General features: G+C 32.4%; 1 protein-coding gene across 2 annotated transcripts in view; it reads right to left on the bottom strand.

The window, feature by feature from the left end:
• Window positions 1–24,163, bottom strand: part of LOC126881283 (dnaJ homolog subfamily C member 11) — a 42,464-nt gene extending 18,301 nt beyond the window's left edge. The window contains exons 1-9 of one of the 2 annotated variants that reach the window (XM_050645479.1): window positions 23,827–24,163; window positions 23,588–23,717; window positions 23,065–23,320; window positions 15,626–15,828; window positions 11,528–11,644; window positions 11,376–11,471; window positions 6,944–7,055; window positions 6,773–6,889; window positions 2,034–2,359 (exon numbers count right to left, since the gene is read on the bottom strand). In XM_050645479.1, coding sequence (XP_050501436.1) covers window positions 2,034–2,359; window positions 6,773–6,889; window positions 6,944–7,055; window positions 11,376–11,471; window positions 11,528–11,644; window positions 15,626–15,828; window positions 23,065–23,320; window positions 23,588–23,717; window positions 23,827–23,898 — 1,429 coding nt within the window. In that variant the 5' untranslated portion in view covers window positions 23,899–24,163. The remainder of the gene's footprint in view (window positions 1–2,033; window positions 2,360–6,772; window positions 6,890–6,943; window positions 7,056–11,375; window positions 11,472–11,527; window positions 11,645–15,625; window positions 15,829–23,064; window positions 23,321–23,587; window positions 23,718–23,826) is intronic. The other variant, XM_050645478.1, reaches the window with a different exon arrangement.
• Between the last annotated feature and the right edge of the window lie 1,594 nt (window positions 24,164–25,757).

Here is a 25,757-nt window from a genome sequence, read left to right as displayed (position 1 = left end):
TGAAAGAAAAATTTAAAGTGTCTAGTAAAGATGATAAAATTAAGATAATTAGTCTATTACCAAGCTCATGGTCAAAGAAAAAAATAGTTGAGGACTTTGGTGCATCTGAACACATGGTAAAGTTAACTAGGCGGCTAGTAAAGGATCAAGGTGTCTTACCACATCTTTCAAAAAGACAGGGCAACAAAATAGGTGAAGCTATTTTTAACTGTGTTAAAGAGTTTTATGAAGATGACGAAAATAGTCGCTTATGCCCTGGTAAAAAGGAATATGTTTCAACTGTGATAGACAATGTCAAGGTGCACAAACAGAAAAGGTTAATTCTTCTCTCACTAAATTAACTCTACAGCATATATAAACATAAATATCCAGATCACAAAATTGGTCGTTCTATGTTTTGCGCTCTACGACCCAAGTGGTGTGTTCTTCCGGGTTCATCAGGAACTCATAGTGTATGTGTTTGCAAACATCACCAAAACACAAAGCTTATGATAGAAGGAGCTTATGATAGAACGAGATAATTTTAAGCCTACAGTTGCTAATTTAGCATTGCACGAGTGTATTAAAAAGATAGCGTTTTTATTGGAATTCACAACTCTATAACTCAAAACATAGTTAAGTCTCAGTCATAATTTTTTTGCGAGATATTCTTATCAGTATAAAGAACATTTAATAAAATTTTCACTTGTTTTCATTCAGTCCCTTTTCAGATATTGACCTTTGAAAATTGTCATTAACGTGCTCTTGGCCATTTTTGAAAAGTTGTAGGGAAAAAAGGAGTTGATTCTCAAGACTAAAACTTAAGCTGCTGGTAGTATTTTGAGTATTCAATACAGAAATAAATTATTATTTGTGAGATACTTCTCCTTCCTAAGAATCAATGGCCTTAAAAATGAACGATTTTGCTAAATTCTTTCCGAAGTTTTGGAGAAAGTTTTATTGACTTCCTTTAATGATAGAGAAATTTAAATAACATATTTTTGAAGGGAATTTGATGCTGAACACACTGGTGTTTAGATTATGCTGATATCTTGAAAAATGACTTGGCAATTAAATTCTTCGCAAACCCCGTTTTTCATTAAATTCGTCGAGCCGTCATGTTAAAAATGGCTGCCAAAAAAAATATAGCTTACAAAATTTTTTTCAAATTGATTTTTGTGAATATCTACCTATAGGGAATCCATGATAAAAGAATCAGGAAAATTAAAAATGTTGAGCAACACTGACTGGGTGATCTGATATGGATTGACCCTATAAAAAGTATCGAAAACCTCCACTTTTCACCCTCCGTAACTCTGGAACCGTTGATTTTATAACAATTATGTATAGAACCTTTTTTGTTTTAAATTTTATGTAGAACATTTTTCTGTAGAACATTCCTGACGCTAAAGCATAGTTTTAGAAATATTGACGAAAAACTTAAAAAAACTACTAATTTACCGATTTCTCCCCCATCTCCCACCGCAAACCGTTTAGGTTTGCAAATATTGACGAAAAACACAAAAAACTACTAATTTACCGACTTCCCCCCCCTCCCCCCCACACCCAATGCTTAAAATGCTGTAACTTTTTACTGAACAATATGTGGACCATATAGAACAATTTGGTGTTGGAGGAAAACTTTAATTTGGGATGACGGGTTAGGCCATTTTTTGAACCAATTATACTATACTACCTTCGTAACTTTGGAACCGTTCATTTTAGTAGGATTATGCATAGGGCCTTTTTTGTTTAAAATTTAATGTAGAACATTTTTGTATAGAACATTGTTCACGCTAAACCGCATAGTGTTAGAAATCTTGACGAAAAGCATAAAAAAACTCCGAATTTATCGACTTCTCCCCCATCTCTCCCCCAAACCCGACGCTCAAAATGGTGTAACTTTTTAATGAACAATATATGGACCATATAGAACAATTTGGTGTTGAACGATAACTTTCACTTTGGATGTCTGGGTTATGCCTTTTTTTGGATCAACTGTATCATACTAATACCCTTAAATAAAGTTAGAAGTAACTGAAAAGAATACAAACCTCTCATTATTTTTCCATAAATAGCTTTAATAATAACCAATCCTTTCTTATTACTCTCCTCGTCTCTTATCCTATTGTAAGTAGCATGCATAAGATCCTGAGCTGCCATTGCCTCCCGCCGCTTTTCCAACAACTTATTGTAGTTATTTTGCTTTTGTTTTTCTACTTTTTTGTTCTTTTCTTCTCGCAAGAACGGCTCCACAAATCCTTTTTTAACTACTACATATATCACTAAAGGCACTATGGTGGCATAAAATACAGGCGCAGGCATAATTTCTTCACAAAGATGGATCGGAAAGGAGTAGGTCTGCGATGCCCTTGTCAATCTAAAACAATAAAGATTAAATAGATTCGGGAAATTATCTTATAGGTAGCTTTTAAGACCAAGTGGCCGAATATGATGATTAGTATAGATATATAACGATTCGGGTTGAAACGTCCTGCGACGTTGTCCGATGCCCAATTGCCACCGCGTACTATCATGACAATCTTCTCTCAATCCTCGTCGCTCATTGATCTTCTAACTCCTTCCATCCACGATTTATTTGGTCTTCCTCGTTTCCTGTGTTCCGGTGGTATCCATTTAGCTACTTTCTTTGGTAGCCTTTCTTCTGACATTCTTTGAACATGTCCATACCATGTAAGCTGTTTTCTCTTTATGCAGTCGGTCGCAGTTTCTTTTAGACCCATTTCTTCCCTTATTATATTGTTTCGAACCCTATCAAGTTTCGTTTTTCTAGCTGCTTTTCTTAATGCATCCATTTCTATGGCTTATATTTTCCTTATTTGATATTCTTTAAGACGCCATGTTTCAGATCCGTACAGCAGGGTGCTTTTTATCATTGTGCCATAATATGTTCTCAATTTTTTTCTCAGTTCTCATACGCGGGCCTATGGGTCCGCGTATGGAACGAAAGCTAGAAATGCAGCATGCAGCGCTGCTTAAGAGTATTTCATTGCTTAATTAAATATTCTCGTATGCAACTTAAAATCCTGCTTCTGCTTATGTGTTTGTTCAATTTTTTTTTAAATAATCTCAGTTACTCAGTTGGTACGGTATTACCTACGGAAACCAAGGGAAGCAATGCTTCCCTTGCTTCCATGGACCGCACGCCCCTGTTAGTTTCCTCTCCTACGCAGATTTACAACGTCTTTTCGATGTTCAATATCAGATCCCATTTTTCGAATTCCTCATTTAATTTTCGTGTCATGTACTCGAGATCCTCTTTGTCATTTGCACATATTACTTGATCATCAGCAAATTGGAGGGTATACAAGCAAGTGCGTCCACCTGTATGCCCATTCCTTTACATTTCGATTTCCATGGTGGAGAGCTTTAACAACATAGATTTTAAAAAGTGTCTGTGATATGCAGCACCCCTGTCATAGGCCTTTATTGACTCTGAATGGTTCCGATATTCTGTTGCCTAATTTTATCTGGGCTTCCATGTTGTATATATTCTGAACAGCCTTTATGAGTATATGATTGATTGAAGTTTCCTGGAGTACCTGCCACAGTTTCGAGATAGGGATGTTATCATATGCTTTTTCTAAATCTATAAATGTAAGGTGTGTTGATCTATTCCGTGCTAGTTTCTTCTCCATAATTTGTTTTAAGCAGAACATGTTGTATGTGCAAGATCTACCAGCTCGAAACCCGCACTGTTCTTCTTCTTGGTTTTTATATTCTTCTTCGATCATATCTCTGATTATTCTTCCATATATCCCACTCACCGTACTCGTTACTGATAGCCCTCGGTAGTTATTGCAGTCTAATTTATTACCTTTTTTATGTATCGAGGTTACGAAAGCTGTTTTCCATTCCTCTGGGGTGTTTTCTCCATTGACGTATTTTGTGAATATGTATGCAAGAGATCTAAACAATTTCTGCGTTACGTTTTTTATCAATTCTGCTGATATTCCGCCTGGGCCGGGGATTTTCTATTTTTAAGCTGTTTTACCACTTTAGTCACTACTGCTACATCAATTAGTACTTGTTCGCCTTCTATATTTATATCATTTTGTGCTTGTTCTTTGTATTCTGTTCTTTATTCGGTAAGTAAATTCTTATAATGATCTATCCACTTTTTTGTTGGTATTAGCTGTATTGGGTTGTTGGATTTTTTATCGACTTTCACAGTGTTAATGAATCTCCATGCTTCACTGCATTGTCTACCTTCGATATAAGTATCTATTTTTTTGCACTTTTTATCCCATGTTTCTCTTTTTCCTTGCATGTTCTTTCGTCTTGTGTCTTTTTCTTTTCTTTGTATTTTCTGAGATCTTCATCTTGTTTTGTGTTTAGCCATTTTAGATATAACTCCTTTTTTCTCTAACCAGTCATTTCGTTTGCAGCAAGTTACATATGATGAAACCAAATGGCTGAAATTCATTTAATGCAGTGGCAAGTATACATTGAAAATTAAATTTCTCTAGTAATTTAATTTTATATATCTCATATGAAATGACAATTTAGACATGTTATCCTCTTCTTCTAGCGCCGACTCCACTAATGAAGGTTGGCTATAACCATTGCAAATTCGTCTCCATCTTCTGCTTTTCTTTAAAGCAGAAGATGACTGTGTTTAACCCGGTCCAATGTTTTTCGGCCAGGATATTTGTCGTTTACCAGGACCCCCCTGAGGATGTCTGACTCGCATGCTGGTAGGCCTGGGTTCGCAACCCAGCGCCGGCGAGAACATATAGATGTTACCGGCCAAACCCGATTTCAGGACAAACTAGTTTGGCCTAGGCCAAACTAGTTTGTCCTAACCGCGTTAGGCCGATGTCAGATTATGCGTTCTGACCGGGTGCGTTTCCGCCGCATCCGGTGAAAACGCATAGTCTGCCCTGTGATGGATGACCGAAGTTATCGTTAACGTAAAGTTATCCTGTAGTTATGTTATAACCATCGAATTGGTGTGATGTATCATACTTAACTTAACTATTTGCGTTATTTCTTGACAGTTCTTGAGTTATCTGGTCACTTTATAACGCGACGTTAAACCTCAAGTTATGACTAACTCTGTAGTTATGCAAGGTTAGGTTCATCTTTTGACTTGTTTTTAGACAGAAATCAAGTGAATTTAGAAGCTAGTAATTTAATAATTAAGAATAGAAGGGTAATACAATTTTAAAAATTATACAAAAATCAAATCGAGCGATATAAGTTGAAATTTAATTTTAAGTACCTACTGAGCTTTCTATCCAGAGTTGCCAGATGATATTTTATAAATCCCCCACTTAGAAACTGAAATTCCCTGAAATTGAAGCTCAAATACCCCAAAGTCCCCAAATTTAAATTGTTGCCGCATTTTAATAAATTATTAGTCAAATGAAGAGAACAGTAAAGCAAAATTCATACTACAATAGCAACGAGGGCCATGGAAATAATTCATAGTTCCTATCGTCTTCGATTATATGGGAGTATAATATACAGTTCTATGTACATTCGCAAATTTAATTTACCATGAACCCTTAAAATCATCCATAATTTTCCGCCCCCAAAAAATCCCACTACAATTTCTGCTTAGAAAAATTTCAATAGACGCTTTCAAATTAACCCAAAATTTTGGGAAAATACACCAATCTGGCAACCCTGTTTCTATCCACCGTTTGAAAGCAACTTAGAAACACCAAGGAACCCAAACAGCTGTTTGCTGTTCGGTCATCGGCAGTAGCCGACGACGGGTATGTTTGGAACAATCTCTCGCGCTCACTCCAACTTGTACTATTTGTACATAAGGTTCTCTTTGTTACTTCAAAATTTGTTCCTCAAAACTTCTTTCTAATATAACGTTGATGATATAACTATTTCATAACTGGGAGCGATACATCACACCAAATTTTACCTATACAGTTATGAGCACGTTATTCCTGAGAGTTATCTTAACTTTAACTCAAACGTTAAACTTAACTTCGGTCATCCATCACACGACTGAGTGTGACAGATCGGTCCGGTTGCGTTGGAAACGGATGCGTTTTGAGTCATCGGTACGCGCTTACAAACTGCACCAGACTAAACGCATAGTGTGACAGGTCGGTCCGGCTGCGTTGGAAACGGATGCGTTTTCACCGCATCCGGTCAAAACGCATAATGTGGCATCGGCCTTAGGATAAACTAGTATGGCCTAGGCCATTTTTTTTTCGGCGTATTGGCATGCTTTTATGATAGCTATGGTTTCTGCTGAAAATATTGATGTATGTATTGAAATTAAGTTTAAATTTTTCTTTAACATCTAGTAATTACATATTATATATTAAAATAATATAAATATTAACATCATATAATAAAAGGATTCTCTTCTAATCCCACAAAAAGCGTACGATCTTCATGAGCGGTAGATATTTTTAGTCTTCCAGAACACTGCTTTCTTTCGAGTTTCTTGTTCTCTCCATCTTTTATTAATCTTAAAAACTGTTGTTCTGCTTACGTTAAAATGGTTCGCTACGGCAGATAGTGACTAACCATCTTCTAATTTCGCTGCAATTCTTGCTTTTAGTTCTTTGCTAACATGTGGAGCCATTTTTTGAGGTTGAACAAAATAAGTTATCTGACAAATTTTAAGATTTTGCAGTGACAATGACAGTATGTAAATAATAGTGTTTGTCATTCAAGATACACTACTCAATTTTCTACAAAATACGCTTTAAGAGTCGTATCAGTTTTTTTGGAACCAGCTGTACATGTAGACATGTTATATACATTTTAAATTAGAACACTTTGATATAATTCTTACCGAATTTTTAGTTTGACTCCGGAAGGCACACCACACACAACAGCAAAAGAAAGATTACTATGTTTTGATATCTTCTTCTCTGCCCCATATTCTATAACTCCTCCAAATGTGCCTGCTCTAAAAAAAATCGAATCAGAAACAATAAGCTCTACTAAACAACTGGTTTCTTACTTTATTGCTATCCTAAGTTTTAATTCCTGACTTAAAATTTTCCTTGTATATTGTAAAAGGACAAAAGAATGTGGTAAACCCACTTGTATTGAAAAGTTGTATCTATTTCTCTCTGTAACAAATGATAAAAAAATATTTAGTAAAAATATTACATAATATATTAATAGTTTTAATCACTTACATATTTACACTGTGTGATTTCTCGAAGAAGTGAACATGTATTATTTAATAAGCGACAGGGAGCATATTTTGTATCAGCAATAGCGCTATGTTACGTCAATTATATTAGGAATCGATGGGATAACAGATATTAGATGATGGGGATAACAGATTAGATGGGATAACGTAGTTAGACAAAGAACTGATAAATGGCTGGTACGATTTTCTCTCGCAAGACATGATTAGTCCAGGGTAATAAGGTTTTTTCCATGACACTTTAACAGCCAGGGTACTGAAGCGTTTTTTAGACAGGTAATACCTATAAGAACAAATTGTAACTATTTCCTGCGTAGAATCTGGCAGCCATTTTTATTTATAAACAATTAAGTGTCAAAAACGGCCTTTTTTTCCTTTTTTTTTTCAAATTAATGGAAAACAGTAAGACTTATGGTTTTCTTAGTACAAAAATCTTCGAGAGAATGAAAAAAGCTTTAAAATGGCGTATTACAAAGTTTAATATACTCATTTATTGTTAATATAATTGCGAAAAAAGGTCGAAATTTCAAAAAAATCAATTTCACAATAACTATTGTAAAAATAAGTGTGCAGCTTTGAATTTTTGTAGTTCTTTGGTGCTTATGGTGTAAATGACGGTTCTTTGGTGCTTAATATGTTGGTGCTTAATATGCTAAAAATTTCAAAGCGATTCATTCAATTGTTTAAATTTTATTCAAATTGTTTATCCCAGAGAGCTTTTTTTGCAATAACATAAGTCAGAAAAAAAAACAATGTTATAACCATTCTACTTGTGTCAAATGAAAGAGCATGAGCTAAACTTTCAAATTGGTTTAAATACTGAATAAAAAATGCATTTGTTAGTAATAAATAATTATGCAAAAGTATGGTCAATTTTTCCTTATAAACTTTTTATTTTTTTATATAATAAATTATATATATTTATTACAATTTTTCATCATCATATACATAACATTACTTGGTAGTTCACCTAAAACACGGTAAAAAATTAGATTTTTTAGAAAAGAAATATTCAAAAAGTTTATAGGAAAAATTGACGATACTTTTGCATAATTATTTTTTACTAATAAATGCATTTTTTATTCACTTTTTTTTAAACCAATTTGAAAGTTTAGCATGCTCTTTCATTTGGCAACTGTAGAATGGTTTCAACATTATTTTTTTCTGACTTATGTTATTGCATTATTAGCCCTCTGGGAAAAACAATTTGAATAAAATTTAAACGATTGAATAAATCGCTTTGAAATTTTTGTCATAATATATTAAGCACCAAAGAACCCTCATTTGACAAAAATTTCAAAGCTGTACACACTTATTTTTACAATAGTTATTGCGAAATGAATTTTTTTGAAATTTCGAACTTTTTTTGCCAATAATATTAACAATAAGTGAGTATATTAAACTTTGTAATACGCCATTTTAAAGCTTTTTCCATTCTCTCGAAGATGTTTGTACTAAGAAAACCAGAAGTCTTACTGTTTTCCATTAATTTGAAAAAAAAGGGAAAAAGACCGTTTTCTGATACTAAATTATTTATAAATAAAAATGGCCGCCAGATTCTACGCAAGAAATAGTTACAATTTGTTCTTATAGGTATTACCTGTCGAAACAGTGTGTCACGAAAAGTGAAAAAGTGTCACGAACAGGGTATATTTTTGTCTTATTACCCTGACCTAGATATTTTTATCAAAGCAATACAATCCTATTCATATTTGCTGGTAAGGCAATGTCTTTAAACCTTAATTGATGTGTGGTGAACGAGCTTTGGATTTAATTTCTTAAAGAATCTAAAGCTGTTTTACTTTACATCAAGGTAGCTACAGACATGATTTAATGAGTATTATATATGTTGTTCTGAAGCTATTTTCTTGTGGCATTTTTACAATTTTAACTATTTAGAATGGGAAATAAGCCACAATATTATTAAAAAATGATTTTTATTAACGTTTCGACGCCCAAATCGGGTGCCGTTGTCAAAATACAAAATACTATTAATATAAACAAAAATGTTGTTGCTTAGTAAAAAAATTCTTCTAATAATTTATTTAATTTGACTCATTTATATCGGCAATTCAGATACATATGATATATTATATAATGATATATTATATATTATATAAACATAATTACCACATAACACCGATACAGGCAATAGGATTAACACTAAGAAACGCAAAAGACATCATTCCACAGGAAAATCCAGAAGTTTACAATATTTAAAGTAAAACACACTTTTCCCACATCATTTCCTGCAAACCAATCGCAGCTATACTGTTCTATAAAAGTGTAACAATAAGGGAATCTACGGAAATATAGGCAAAAAAGGAATCTAAACATTACAGATGACCCGTCAAATCTCGAACCAACATCAGAAAAAACAGGTCTCAAGAAATAAGAGAATGTGTGAGCCAACTCTAAACTGTACCACTTAGAGACATTGTTAAAGGTTTTGAGACAGATCGTAAGCAAGTGATTAGCTCGTTAATAGTATAACTGATGACATAGAATATCTTATTAAAGTGATCAGGACCAAGCATGATTGCTCAGTAGTTAGCTAGCAGACATTTCTCCCTCATCACGTGATCCTACACTCAATTTATACTTATACTTCTGTGGTAGTGAATAGACATTTTTTAATGAGACTGAGTTAGTATAACAACGGTTTATACTAGTTTATAGCTTACAATAACGACTGTATCTTTCGTTTCTTGCCAAGCCAGTTTCTCAGCCCGCTCTGCTGAAAACGGGGTCTTTAATAATAGGATATAATTATCGCTGTCCTTTCAAATGTAAGGTTAAAAAATTGATAAACGAATAATAAATCTTTGTACAGTAGTATACAAATAAAGAGAGTCTGTAATTTGGAATAAATTCAGTATCTCAAATACTAATTGTTTTTTTTGAAAAATGCTCAGACCCGTCGAATAGTATTTCAAATTGTCCTTTTTGACATACAATAATAATGTATACAGGGTGTCCCTATTTAGAGATATGACGTCATCGTTGATTTTCTTAAATGGCAACACTGTCATTTTGATAGCTATTTTGATAGGGTGTGTAAAGTTATACACAACTGCAAAATATCAAATTTTTATTCTCTACCATTTAAAAGATAATAGAAAATAACAAAGTTATGTCTGTAATTTGGAATAAATTCAATAATTAAAATACTAATTGTTATTTTTGAAAAATGCTAAGACCGATCCATTAGTATTTCAAATTGTCATTTTTGACATACAATAATAATGTATACAGGGTGTCCCAATTTAGAGATATGACGTCATCGTTGATTTTCTTAAACGGCAACACTGTTATATTGATAGCTATTTTGATAGGGTGTATAAAGTAATACACAACTGCAAAATTTCAAATTCTTAATCCCTACCATTTACAAGATAATAAAAAATAACAAAGTTATGAAAAACAAGTAATCAAATAACAATTGAATTTAATTAATTCAATTAAGCAAATAGTCATAATGTGGCCCTCAATTATTGTCAAATTGTCAATGGGCAACGTTATGAGCATTTGCTTATTTTAAATAATTAAATTTAATTATTATTTGATTATGTACTTGTTTTTCATAACTTTGTTATTTTTTATTATCTTGTAAATGGTAGGGAATAAAAATTTGAAATTTTGCAGTTGGGTATAACTTTACACACCCTATCAAAATAGCTATCAAAATGACAGTGTTGCAATTTAAGAAAATCAACGATGACGTCATATCTCTAAATTGGGACACCCTGTATACATTATTATTGCATGTCAAAAATGACAATTTGAAATACTAATTGAGGGGTCTGAGCATTTTTCAAAAAAACAACTAGTATTATAATTATTGAATTTATTCCAAATTACAGACATAACTTTTTATTTTTTATTATCTTATAAATGGTAGAGACTAAAAATTTGATATTTTGCAGTTGTGTATAACTTTACACATCCTATCAAAATAGCTATCAAAATGACAGTGTTGCCATTTAAGAAAATCAACGATGACGTCATACCTCTAAATTGGGACACCTTGTATACATTATTATTGTATGTCAAAAAGGACAATTTGAAATACTAATCGACGGGTCTGAGCATTTTTCAAAAAACAATTAGTATTTGAGATATTGAATTTATTCCAAATTACAGACTCCCTCTGTATATTGGTGTACATAAAGATAATTATAATTTGCTATTTTGCGTTCTTGAAAAGAAATAATAAATCTTTAAAAATATACATTACCTGTATCCCTAATGATCTGTGTGGTGAAAGCAGATCTAACACCTCCTTGATACGATAGGTATCCAACAGAATGCTTATCTACTTGCATTGCTAAAGCTAAAATAATAAATCTTATAATAAACTGGTATTGTACTTCAAGAATGGTTTCTTACTTGACATTACTCCAGGTCTAATACCTTCTGGAGTAAATTGTAAAATTGTACCACCATTCCAAAAAAACCTCCGAGTGAGTGTCCTAAATCCTTTAAAAGATAATGCTGGTCCACTACCTACAAATATGTAACATATATATTATAATAATATAATAATTATTATCATATTAAAATAATCTATTTTATTATAAAAACAGATTTTAGCACCATTGATTTCAAATGAGTTGTTTGGTCTCATAGACCTTTTCACACCGTGAATTTCAAAATCTTTATGTATACAGTAAAGTATAAAAAAATCCTGAATCCATTTTAAATCAAATAGATCACATAATTATTGTAAACGTGGATTATACAAAAAAACAAATTAATATTCAATGTAGATAAATAAAAACTTTAGAAATAGAGAATAAGAAATAAGTTATAATCTAACGTTAAAGTAAATAATAAAACCAGTAAATATGTATAATAAAACAAATACTTATAGTAAAGAATATAAACAAATATGAAGTGTCATCACCGCAACTGTCAAATAAATGTTACCAATTTATTCTAAAATGTCACCTTCGTTCGGTTACAGTGGGTTCCGAGCAAATGTGTTTCATAAAAACGCTTTATAATCCATTTATACAAATTAAATGAAACATATTACTATTGTGTATTTCTTTAGGTTAACATTAATAGAAATCTTCAAATATTATTTCTACGCGTATGTATAATAAAATATGTCTAGTGGCTGTAATTACAGTGAACTGGGCAAAATGATTCTAAGAAAGAACACACCTACCACCTAAATATTTTGTGTTGGTATCATGTAACGTCACAGGCTATGACGCGGGTGATGTGCAACGGTAAGTAAATTAGATGAAGTATACGGTACCTACATTCCATGTCAAATCACTCAGGCAAAAAATTTTGGATCTCCGATTTGTCTGAAAATTGGTATATAGCTTCTGCGGAACGTAAAAATAAGATATTTAAGGTCAAAAAATCTTTTTCTTCTTTTTTTCTCAAAATGTTATTTTATGCGATTTTACAGTGATTTGGTGTTTATTTAAACAAATTTGCATTTTATGTCGTAAAGTATCAATGAAAAACATAATATTTTAATCGAAAGGACTCAAAAATGTCATTATATGGCATTATAACAAGTTATTTTGAATCAAAACAAGTTCTTGATCAAATTTTATAGTGTAAAAAACGTTAAAATACCGTTTTTTACATTTTCCTCCATTCCCAAAATACGTCATCATCGATTTGGCTGAAAATTTGCCCACAGATAGCCAAAAGATAGTACTTTAAGTGGTTAGAAGGATTTGAATTATATTACAATACCAAAAAAAGTTACATGCAGTAATATCAGACTCAAAAGTATATATTAGTCCAGTCGGGATAGCATTTGACCTTAAATGCTGAACTGCCCAAAATTTTATTTTTCTGATCTTTAGGGGAGTCAATAGTAACCTAAATTTAAAATCACCAATGAATTCCTCCGTTACGTTAGCCGCCATCTTGATTTTAAAGGAGAACCTGTTTTGCTCAATATCTCCGCCATTTTTAACTTTTCGACAAAAATGGTAGGAGCTGAAATTGTTCCAAATAGATCGTATTTACAATTATTACAATTTCTTTTTAACAATTTTTGTCGTGAGGTCGATATTTTCGAGTTAATTGTACTTACAGTAGATGCCTATATTTTTTACTATAATATTGCATGTAACTTTTTTGGTATTGTAATATAATTCAAATCCTTCTGACCACTTAAAGTCATATGCTTTGTCTATCTGTGGGCAAATTTTCAGCCAAATCGATTATGATGTATTTTGGGAATGGAGAAAAATGTAAAAAACGGTATTTTAACGTTTTCTACACTATAAAATTTGATCAAAAGCTTGTTTTGAATCAAAGTAACTTGTTATAATGCCATATAATGACATTTTTGAGTCCCTTCTATTAAAATATTATGTTTTCCATTGATACTTTACGATAGAAAATGCAAATTTGTATAAATAAACACCAAATCACTGTAAAATCGCATAAAATAACATTTTGAGAAAAAAAGAAGAAGAATATTTTTTGACCTTAAATATCTTATTTTTACGTCCCTCAGAAGCTATATACCAATTTTCAGACAAATCGGAGGTCCAAAATTTTTTTTGCTCCAAAATTGAGTGATTTGAAATGGAATGACCTATACACATATATGGTTCCATGACGTCTCGTAACGTGACAGTTTGTAACACCGCAAATCGTAACAGACAATCTGTAACGCCAACAATTCGCAACAGCGACACTTTGTAATGGCAACAATTCATATTTATACCTATTCGTAATGGTATAATTCGTAACGTCATTTAGTTTTTAAAATTTAGCAACATGAAAGTATTTTGAATACTTTCCTACACTGAAAGTTGTAGTACTTTTTTAGAGACAGCTTCTTTTTAATTATATCTCACACATGTTTTTGAATATATTAATTTTATATACTGAATTATCACTTTAAAGTGATAAAACTTCTGTTATTGGTAGATTATATTTTAAGAGTTAATTTTCAAAATACATAATATGTATATTTCTCCAAGAAATATGAAATATGTTAAAAATGTATACCGTATATATGTGTCTATATGTGTGTATGTAAATACCGTGTATATGTTAAAATATATATGATAAAACTTCTGTTATTGCTAGATTATATTTATTTTAAGTCAATTTTCAAAATACATAATATGTATATTTCTCCAAGAAATATGAAATATATGTTAAAAATGTATACCCTGATGCTGGTTCATTACATTCATAAACGTAATTTCAATTGCAACTGTAATAAAAAGTGATATCCACGTTAACAAAAATAAACAGAACAATTAAATTGTACTAAAGAAAAGAGAGACGTTCTTACAAACAATTTATTTTACAACTGACGACCGGTTTCGCTGTCTACAATATTCACAGCATCTTCAGGTCCCAGTTAAAGTAAAATTAAATGCTACATACAACAAAAAGCCAGCGTTAGTTAAGTGGTCTGGTTTAAATCAAAAGTTAATGATCAAGCCAATATCAAAGTACATATATTTATGCATGCACGCACATAAATACCCACATGTACGTACGCATTCATATGCAGTGGTAACCAAAAGTATGTCAAGTATAAGATATATACTTACTTTCCGGTATTCAATATCATAACTTTTTCTCTGCACTTTACTAAAGGGATGGTTGGTAAAGGGATAGATTTGAATGTAATATGTTAACAAAACATTGGCAGGATCTTGAGGGCATTAGTAAGATACACGACATTAAACCGAGGAACTAAAAATTGTTAGTTATATATAAAGTGATGTTATTTTTAATTAATAGTGTAGATTTACACTATTAATTAAAAATAAAATTAATTAATAATTAAAAATTTTTTAAATTAGTTAATTAAAAATAAAAATAACATCACTTTATATATAACTAACAATTTTTAGTTCCTCGGTTTAATGTCGTGTATCTTACTAATGCCTTCAAGATCCTGCCAATGTTTTCTTAATATATTACATTCAAATCTATCCCTTTTGCAAAGTGCAGAGAAAAAGTATGATATTGAATACTACTATATTCTTCCCTTATACCGGAAAGTAAGTATATATCTTATACTTGACATACTTTTGGTTACCACTGCATATGAATGCGTGCATGTATGTGAGTATGAGGATTGTACACCATACGTACGTACATGTGGGTATTTATGTGCATGCATAAATATATGTACTTTGATATTGGCTTGATCATTAACTTTTGATTTAAACCAGACTACTTAATTAACTCTGGTATTTTGTTGTTTGTAGCATTTAATTTTACTTTAACCGGGACCTGAAGATGCTGTGAATATTGTAGACAGCGAAACTGGTCGTCAGTTGTAAAATAAATTGTTTGTGAGAACGTCTCTCTTTTCTTTACTACAATAGTATGGACTCACACATGCAACCCATTCATTATTAGAATAATTAAACTTTACAATACGAATTTTACTATTACGAATAGGAATAGTTACGAACTGACGCCATTATGAAGTTATGCCGTTATAAAATATGTAATTTATACAAAAAAAAGTACCTGCTGTCATTTCCATCTCTGCCCAGCTTTTATGTGAAAATATATGCCTCCAGCTTAAATTAATTCCTCCTCCTCCAGTTCCATTTTGGGTCTGCAGTTGCCCAGAAAGTGTACAAGAGTCTTTTTGAGTCAGAGGGAAATCTACAGATTGACTGAATTGCATTGAAGATACTTCTATATTTGGAAATTGAGTTAGAAAGTCACTAAAATAAAAAAATATAATTGCTTTATTCAGGTACAGACACAAGACATGATCTAAAACATTAAATGAGTGTTGGTTGACTTAGAGAACTCCTATGATACAGTACCCTTAACTGAAATATTGACAAAGGTAGACATAAGCAATGCATACATCAATACTAAAGTGAACATGTACAGTCACAGTCACTGAATAGTTTAAACTTTCATTTTTATATTGTAATGCTGTAAAATCGCAGTATCGTACGGATTTACTAAATGTCAAATTGCTTGTCAAAATGCCTATAGGCATTTGAATGACATACAAATCCAAGAGAAATTGCCAAACTCAATCATTTTACCAGAATAGGCTAAAAAATAGAATGTTACAAATGATGAGAACAGTTGAAATGAGAACACTAAGAAGTATACAAGGCAAAACTCTATGTGACAGAATGAGAAGTGAAGACATCAGACAAAACTGTGGAATACAGGACATAGAAGGTGTGTCAGACAGAGACGAAGATATTGGAACACACATATAAAGAGAATGGAGGACAGCAGACTCGTTAAAAGTGCAAAAACGAATAACCCAGTAGGTAAAAGACCACAGGGTAGACCACCAAAACGATGACGAGAATGCTGGACCTCACCGTCCGGGGAAGACTCGATGGCAATGAACAGGCACTAGCCTACTAGCATGATCGATCATGCTAGAAAGAAGAAGAAGAATAATTTTAACTCAATTTTATTCAAAAAACTTCTTACTATAATTTCCATTTTCATTTTGTAAAATAGATATAGGTATTATATTTTGATCTTTTAATTTTAATCAACCTTTTCTGGGTCCACCACTGGCAACGTAACTTTCACATAAAAGGTGCATTTAAACAAGGTAAATATTCAAAAAATTCGCCATTGGATATTAAAGGGTTTAAACTATTTAATCGCCACAGCTGTACATATATTATGCAAAAAGTGCTGTTAAAATGGAGAATAAAATTTCAGATGCATTTCCTGTAACAAAAAGCTTAACACAAGGATGTTCTTTGTCTCCAACTCTATTCAAAATCTATATTCAGGAAGCATTAAACAACGGGAGGAGAAAATCCACAGGAATGGAAAAAGAACTTGGAAACAAATACATAACAAATCTTTTCTTTACAGACAATCAAGTGAAGAAAAATATAAAAATTGGGAACTCACAATCCATATAAACAAAACATATCTTAGAATAGAGGACAGAAAGAGACCCACAACTCTCAACAATCTATAAGTTGGTTGTAGAACTAATTTTGATGCACGGATCTAAATGTTGGCAAATGACAATGAAAGAGAAGAAAAAAGTGGAAGTAGTAGAAATGGACTATCTAAGAAGAATGTGTAGGATATCCAGACTTGATCACATCCCAAATGAAGAAATAAGAAGAAAAACAGGAAGGATTTGCAATAACATAGATACAATAGTATACAAACAACTTTCATGGTATGGGCATTAGGGTGCATCGAAAAAACGAAAGTTGGAAATGTTATATCTAATAGCGTGAAAAAGTTGCTAGTGTTATTTTTTAGCATATTAGTATTTTTACATTTTTTTTCTAAACGAATTTTCTGCCTCCCCAACGACCTGGAATTTTATTAAATATATGATTTTTATGAAAATTTCAATTTATTTTATTTGGAATAAAATATGTGCTAACTTGATATAAGATCAATTAAAGAAAACTTAAAATGTTGTCAATTGCAAATTTAAACAATTTAATGTTTCATTTGATTTTTTCAGTCTCCCCAACCCCCTTAAAATTTCTCGCTTTGTGAGTCTGTGTGTGTAATTTTCGCTTATGATTGGTGCGGTGCGTTACTTTGTTATTATTGTTGTTTGTAAATTAAAGATTTTTAAAATAGATAAACCAGGACCGTGGGGAATAAAATCAAGATGTGCCGTGGACTGCCACATTTTTGGGCAACCACCAAATATACCTTAAAATGTTTTACCGAAATATAAACAAGTGAGGAGGTTTTGTGGTTGGAAGAGGATAAAAAACTAACCAAGAAAGAGACAGAATTGCCGAACAGGTTGCAATTAAATTGGAGGAAATATGGAAAAACGCTTCTATTACAATAATATAACATACAATAATTATTCAGCTTTTAAAAGCCTATCATGACAAATATATGAAACTTATGAAACCATTAAGGAACAGACAAAACAGTGAATTTTACAAAAATAAAATTCAATGCTTTAAGGACAAAAGAAAAACTATATATTTCGATCTTGCAGCATGCAAATGTGACACTGATGAATATTCTTTGCAGCAAATCTCAAAAAGTGACTCTGGATGATCGCGAATTTCTATTAAATCAAAGAGATCCCAGAAAAATGGTGATAAATGGAAAACAAAAACAAATATATTCAGAGAGAACAACGGTAAAATAAGAAAGGTACCGAAGCAAAGACAAAACTTTAGCTCAAGCGTTGATTGAAATATTGATATGGGCTCCAATACCTCAATCAACGGCTCAAGTAAAAAACGGTACAAAGTTTTATCGTCAATCGATCGTGGAAGAACACATAACACTTGTGCATAAGCCAGGGTGCAAATATTTCGGATATGTGTCTCTGCTGTCTTGTACATCAGAAAGTATCAAATTCAGCTATTTATGTGAGGGAACAGTCGGAAATACTGGAGTTAAGGGTGATGTAATATGACCGTTAGAAGAACATCTTAAAAAACCACTTCAGTGGTTTGTATGTCTGCGACATTCAAATTATCTACCCCTTGGACATCAAAAGAAGTTTGCCAGTGACCAAATCAAAAAACGTGAGCATCTTCAAACTTTCTCCTACCAAAATTTTGATTCAAACGACTACTTTGAGGTAATTAACTAGCAAGAATATCACCTTACAGAACCACCTATATTCTCTAGATTTTAGAGTGACAATCTGCGAGATTTTATTAGGAATTCTAACTTAGACCCTTTTAATATTGAGATTGAGAAATATCACTGCCACAAACAATGTGTAGAACGTGTCAAGCTTTTGACACAACATTCTCTTGCAGTTTGTGGAGCGTATTCGAGGGGTGGATTTATAAAAACGCGAATTGATTCCAGAAAAACTATGCCTCACTTTAATGCTAAATCGGAAGACATCTTTGAATTTAATGTTTTTACCATATTTTTTGTAATATTTATATACCTAATGAACTATTTTAAAATTATAGTAATTTTGTACTTTGCTTTATATGAATTTATTTTAGTATTAAAAAATTTTGGTGACTTCAGGGAGACGGATAAGTTTTTTTTATTTTATTTATTTATTTCGACGGTAGAACCATTTACAAACGAATACAAAAAAAAAATAGTAAAAGTAAAAATCATGTACAAAAAACATCAAAAATCAACGAATAAAAGACAATTAAACAATAAAATTTGTAAAATAACACAATATATCCAATTACAGAAGATGAAAAATATCACATATTTAAATCATTAAACTCCCAAGCTGCCTTTTGAAGACATTAATGCTTGGACAGAATGGATCAAGTAGCATGTCATTACATGAGCTGAGCATTCTCGACAAGGGAAAATGCTGACCATACTCAGTCCTATGAAAAGGAATATAAAAGAGTGCAGTGTGTCGAGTTCTATGTATTGTATTTAAGTACACATTATCCAATAACGAGGGACAATTATTAATAGCATTGTTTAGAATTTTAAATAGAAACAACATATCCGCTCTCAACCTGCGGTTCTTCAGTGTAGCAACATTAAATTGAGACATTTCAGAATAATCTATGACGAAATTTTCAGTATTTCTTATATTAATATGTGCTTTATAAGCTAAGGATCTTAGAAACTTCCGCTGAACGCTCTCCAATCCATCAATGTAAACTTGATGAAATGGAGACCATACAACAGAGCAGTATTCAAGTCCTGAGCGCACTAGAGAGCAGTACAGTAATTTGAATACAGTAGGTGAGAGATCATGCCTGTTGCGATAAATAAAACCAAGATTGCGAAATCCTGTTTCCTTAATTTTAAGATAATGGCTTCTAAATGTCAATGCACAATCCAATAATACACCCAAATCTTTAATCTCAGTAACTGAATCCAAGAGTACATCATTAAGAACATATCTATTAGCTGTTAGATTATTTATACGACCAAATGAAATACAAGAACATTTAGTAGGATTTAGGCTTAAACCATTTTGTTTCGACCATAAACATATATTATTAACATCATCTTGCAGAAGATCTCTATCTGATATATCATGTATGTAACGAAATAACTTAAGATCATCAGCAAATAGTAGAAAGTGTGAGTTTTTGATAGCCTTACCAATATCGTTAATGAACAAGTTAAAGAGCAAGGGACCACAATGAGACCCTTGTGGGACACCAGAACAACAATGGAATTCTTTAGAAACATAATTGTTGATACGAACTTGTTGTGTACGTCCCATCAAAAAGCTTTTAATCCAATTAACAATGGGTTCACCAAAGCCAGACGCATGAAGTTTATGAACCAACAGGTTATGATTAACCCTGTCAAATGCCTTTGAGAAATCAGTATAAATGCTGTCGACCTGAATCTTATTCTCAAATCCACCCAACAAGTATTGTTGGTAGTTGACAAGGTTTGTTACAGTTGACTTTCCGTTAGAAAAACCATGTTGCTCATCAATAATTATGTTTCGGCAAGCCCAGGTAAGATTTATCGATACCAATTTATCTAGAAGTTTTGGGATTGCTGATTGAATAGTTATACCTCTATAATTATTTACACACTCACGATTGCCAGATTTATAGATAGGTGTAAGAAAACTATTTTTCCAATAATGTGGAAATATAGATGATGACAATGATAAATTGAAAATTTGTTGTAAAGGTTTACAAAGGGAAAACATACAGTTCTTAATAAGTGCTGCAGGTATACCATCAGGCCCTGAAGAATATGTAGTTTTTAAACTCATAATTCCCTCAAAAACATCTGTCAGACTAAATTCCAGAGTTTGGATATCTACACTGTACTCTAATTCAAAGTTAGGTAAATTATACTCACTATCATTATATGTACCCGAAAAATAATTGGCAAATAGATTGACTATTTCCTCACCACACTGAGCTATTACATCCCCACCCTCATTAGACATTACATTAGGATAAGCGTTAGACCCACGTGTAGCATTAACATGTCTCCAAAAAGAGCGGGGATTGCTTGAAAGATTTGCCTGAATATTCTCTAAATAGTTTTTATAACATACTGCTTGTAATGATTTACATCTTTCCCTTAACACTGAAAATTCCTCATATCAGTTGCCTGATGCTTTAAAATTCCAGTGAGCTATTTTTTTCTGTATGACAAGTTCAATCAATTCTTGTGAAAACCAAACCGGAAAGTTCAACGATTTAAACCGATTGACAGGAACAAACATACTGATGGCGTCATATAAAATATGGTAAAAATTTTCTATGCAGCAATTAATATCTGATACATCTAATACCTGGTTCCAAGGAATTGATGCTAAATGTTCATTTAAAACCTGATAATTACATTTTTTAAAATCATGATAAAAGACATCATATTTAAGAAACAAATTTAAATTAACTGCAGGTAACAATATAGTATAAGCTGAATGATGTTGAGAAGTATTCAATAGAATATCAGTAGAAATCGACACAACTGCATCCCTCTGCGTACAAAAAACTAGATCTAAAAATTTATTATTAAGGTTAGGCAAAGTATTTACTTGTGACATATTAAGAAAATTGTAGCAAGTACAAATAATATTTGCTGGATAGTGTTGCGGACACTCAACTGTTACACCATCACTAAGATTATACCAGGATGCCTCAGGTAGGTTGTAGTCACCACAAATACAGAATTCACAGTCACTGAATCTATCTGCTAAGTCCAACATACAGGTGGAATGCTCCTCATATAATGACCCAGATGATCATGGAGGAAAGTACACAGCACCAATGATTAACTTTCTAGTAGCACACATGACCTGTGCAAATACATGTTCCACAGAGGAATCGATAGGCTTAACCATCATTGAATGAAGGCGCTTATGGATAGCAATAAGAACACCACCACCACGAGTCTTCGAACTAGTTTGAGTGTCTCTGTCGTGCCTATACACATTAAAGTCACTCAATCCCAATTCAGCATCTAAGATTTTAGAAGTAAGCCATGTTTCAATGATAATAATAATATCATAACTAGAAAGAACCACAGCATGTCTGAAATTTTGAAGTTTGGTGCACATACCCCCAGCATTCTGAAAATATAATCTCAATGATAGTTTTTTGAATTATTGAATTCCTTGACGATTCTGGGCACAAAGTACTTGATCCTCAAGTCCTCTTCACCCTGGGTTTTCCTGTGTTCCAATTCCTGATAAACTGCCTTCACTTTCTCATGTTGCAATAGGGTAAGATCAGCTCCAATTCGCAGATTTGAACCCAATAAGGCTCTGCGCTGTTTTAAACAAGAGATAACAAGGGCTGAATCATTTAATGCGACTTTAAGAGGTCTTGTTTTGTTAGGCTATTTTGTTATAAAAAGAATGTTGGAGCACACTTTTCTTAAGTAAAATTTTTAATTGCCTTGTGAAACCAGAAAATATTTTCCAATGTAAACCGAATTTATTCATTCAATTTTTATGAGCTATTACATTTCCCTTGCAAAAGAAAATCGCATATTAATGTATTTTTTCTAATTTTTAGTTGCTGTGGGGGGCAGAAAATATTGTTTTATTTCAACGCAATTTTACTAAAATACTAAATAGGGTGTTAGACAACTTTTGTGAGGTATTACATTTTCGTTTCAAAATAAAAAAAATGTTTTTGGTCTGTTAATATTTTTTCATAATTTTTAATTGTCTTGGGGGGCAGAAGATATTTTCCAATTTCAACCAGATTTTACCAAAGAACTTATAATAATTGATTGGGCAACTTTTGTGAGGTATTACTTTTCCATTGCAAAGAAAATTTTTTTTTCGCCTTTTTCGATGCACCCTAATGGGCATGTAATGTGAATCAAAGATGAATGATAGCCAAAACAAGCATTAAACTGTGTTCCATGGAATAGGAGAGGAGGACCAGCATTAGAATGGAGAGAAGGAATCAGAGGAATATTGAGAGATAGAGTCATAAATGAGGAGGAATAGACCTTCGAAAAAAGGTGGAGATCGAAATGCAGGATGCACAAAGGCTGTAGGAGCCTCGTATATAAATAGAATACATATATACCTTTCATATTCTTCATCCAAAAACTCATCATAATACGGATTAAAAAGATCAGTAGCATTAACAGCTATAGTAACATTGCCTGTTGGATTGGTAGCTTGTTTTTTAAGCCTCTCTGCTCGTTCTTCAGCTAGCTGTTCATATTCAGCCCGTATTTCTGCAGGAGTTTTCGTTCTTTGTACTATTTCCCAACCTTCTGTTTCTAAGCCTTTGGTACCAAGAGAGTCATAAATAGCTCTTCTATGAGGATCTGACAAAACTGAAAATAATATATTTGATAATTTTAAAGCGTAGATATGTGTAAATAAAATTTTATTCTTTATTAACACATTCACTACCAAGCGACTCATATATGAGCCACATGAATTTTTCCCATAGACCAGCATCTCACCTGTGAGCCGGGGATCACACAGCATATGAATTTAAATAGATGTGGTCTATGGGGACGAAACTTAAATAACCCCCTTGGTAGCGAACGAATTAAGCTTATCCCCTTTTTATGTGAACAATATTATTTGTACTATACCTTCATAGGCCTTTTTGGTTTTATTAAACATAATTTCAGCTTTTTCTTTAAGTTCTGGGTCAACATGTTTATCAGGGTGGTAAATTCGACTTAATCTTCTATAAGCATTATTAATTTCTTCCTTGGAGGCCTAAAATGTTTATTATATGACAGTCTTTTGAGGTTAGCACAGTGAAAAGTTTATTATCGAAATTAAGTGATGTAATATGTAATAAAACTATCGTTAAATAATGGCTTACCTCCCTAGGTATGTTTAAAAAGGAGTAATAATCCTCTTCCATTACATTTTCATCTTCAGAATCTAAATCCATGTTTGAAATGAATCTTAAGTTTCAATGTCAAAGGCTTGTGACACCGAAATTCTTTAAAATACCTACAGAACGTTTACAGATATCACGAACCTTATTATTTTCGTTGGACTGTTATCTTTTAAAAAGGTATAGTAAATAACTAAAATTTTTGACCATAAATACTTCTATTATTTAACTTCAACCTTACTCTCTAACATTTTACATTTCAAGTTCTAGTTCTACTATTATTCGAATATATGCAACACATTTTACATCTTATTGAAACTGTAATGCCAACCTTTTAAAATTGACACAAATAATATTTATCTTAGGCATATTTTAGAGGAGGATATTGAATTGAATATTATTGAATAATAGATTTTTTTGATTCCTAGTAATAGGGCTTTTCATCGATTGTCATTTGTTTCGAGCTTCTGTCAAATGTCGTATAATCCGTGTATAATCCACAGAGAACGACAGTTCTCACCAGTGGCGCACAACACCCCTACAAGCGACACTATATATACACGAAATTTTCGATTTTCTAAACCTGACTGAATTGAAAATTGGGCCAAATCTCATCTTAAAGTTTAGGAAAAGACTCGTCCATCCATATGTTACCTCTCCATTTTGGTCCAAGGGTGTGGATTTAACGGCCCTTCCCATTTAAAGCCTGTTTTTCGTTCTCGTCCCCAAAACTCCCAAAAATTTCAAAAATTTAAGCCCGACCTTTGCGGCTTCTAATAGCACAGATCATTACCTTTCCAACGCATGTTTAATTTTGAAAATCGGTTATACCATTCAAAAGTTATCGAGCTCAGAAATATGACTCAATTTTTATTTAAAAAATGGAAAATGTTTGTGGATATGTATGTATGTATGTATGTATGTATGTATGTATGTGTGTGGAAAAGTTACACCGATCTGAATTTTTTTTTCTGTGTTTCAAGAAGGTGTGAGGGCCGATTCAGAACCGGTCTAATTTTTGACTTCTGACTACCCGTAAGCCAGCTAGAGGACTAGGTAGATACAAAATAGCATATTTTTTGGGCGTACATATCTTAGGTTCAAGGAAAGACAGGAAAACCGCAAATACACCAAATCAATAGGGTTGAGTTAAGCTTTCAAGTGGTCCCTAAGCGATCAAGCTGAGACATACATACTGCTCGCCATAGCCAAAAAACTGAAAAACTAAACTTTGAAAATTTTGGTTTTTCGACAATTACTCAAAATTTCAACCTACGAATTGCGCCAATAACTGAGCGTTTGTAGAAGGACTCAGGACGCGTCTAACGGTGTATACCTCATATCTGGGAAAATTCGAATTTTTAAGTTATAGGCTTCATAAGTATAATCAAATCTATTTCTTATGGGAAAAACGGTTTTTCAAGCGCAATAATTTCTGTAATACGTTCAGTTATCATACTCGATCTTGGATGCTGGTCAGATACTACTTGTCAATACGTTTCAAATTCATGTTTAGTGATCAACATCAGGTAAACTGTTCAGAAGTTATAGAGCTCCAAAAGTATAATTAGTCCAGGAACTGAAATTTTTCACTTCGCAATTTTTACAGAATGGATAGATTTGCTTGAAAATTTGACAATAAGTAGTGGATAGTCCAAGGATCAAAATCTATATGATGCCGAAAGACGCTTTTACCATGGGGTGGTTGCCACCTCATCTCGAGGGTGGAAATTTTTTATTATATTTTGACCGCAAATGCTGGTAAAAATATTAATTATAAGCAAAAAATGTTCATTATACATTTTTTTGATAAAATTAATAGTTCTCGATTTATTGGTTATCGAAGCTGTTAGTTTTATATCGAAAAATTACCAGAGAACGGCAGTTCTCGCCAGTGGCGCAGAAATACACCC

The sequence above is a fragment of the Diabrotica virgifera genome, chromosome 3 (genome assembly GCF_917563875.1).
Source record: "Diabrotica virgifera virgifera chromosome 3, PGI_DIABVI_V3a".
Taxonomy (NCBI): Eukaryota; Metazoa; Arthropoda; class Insecta; order Coleoptera; family Chrysomelidae; genus Diabrotica; species Diabrotica virgifera.
This window is presented reverse-complemented; position numbering and strand designations above follow the sequence as displayed.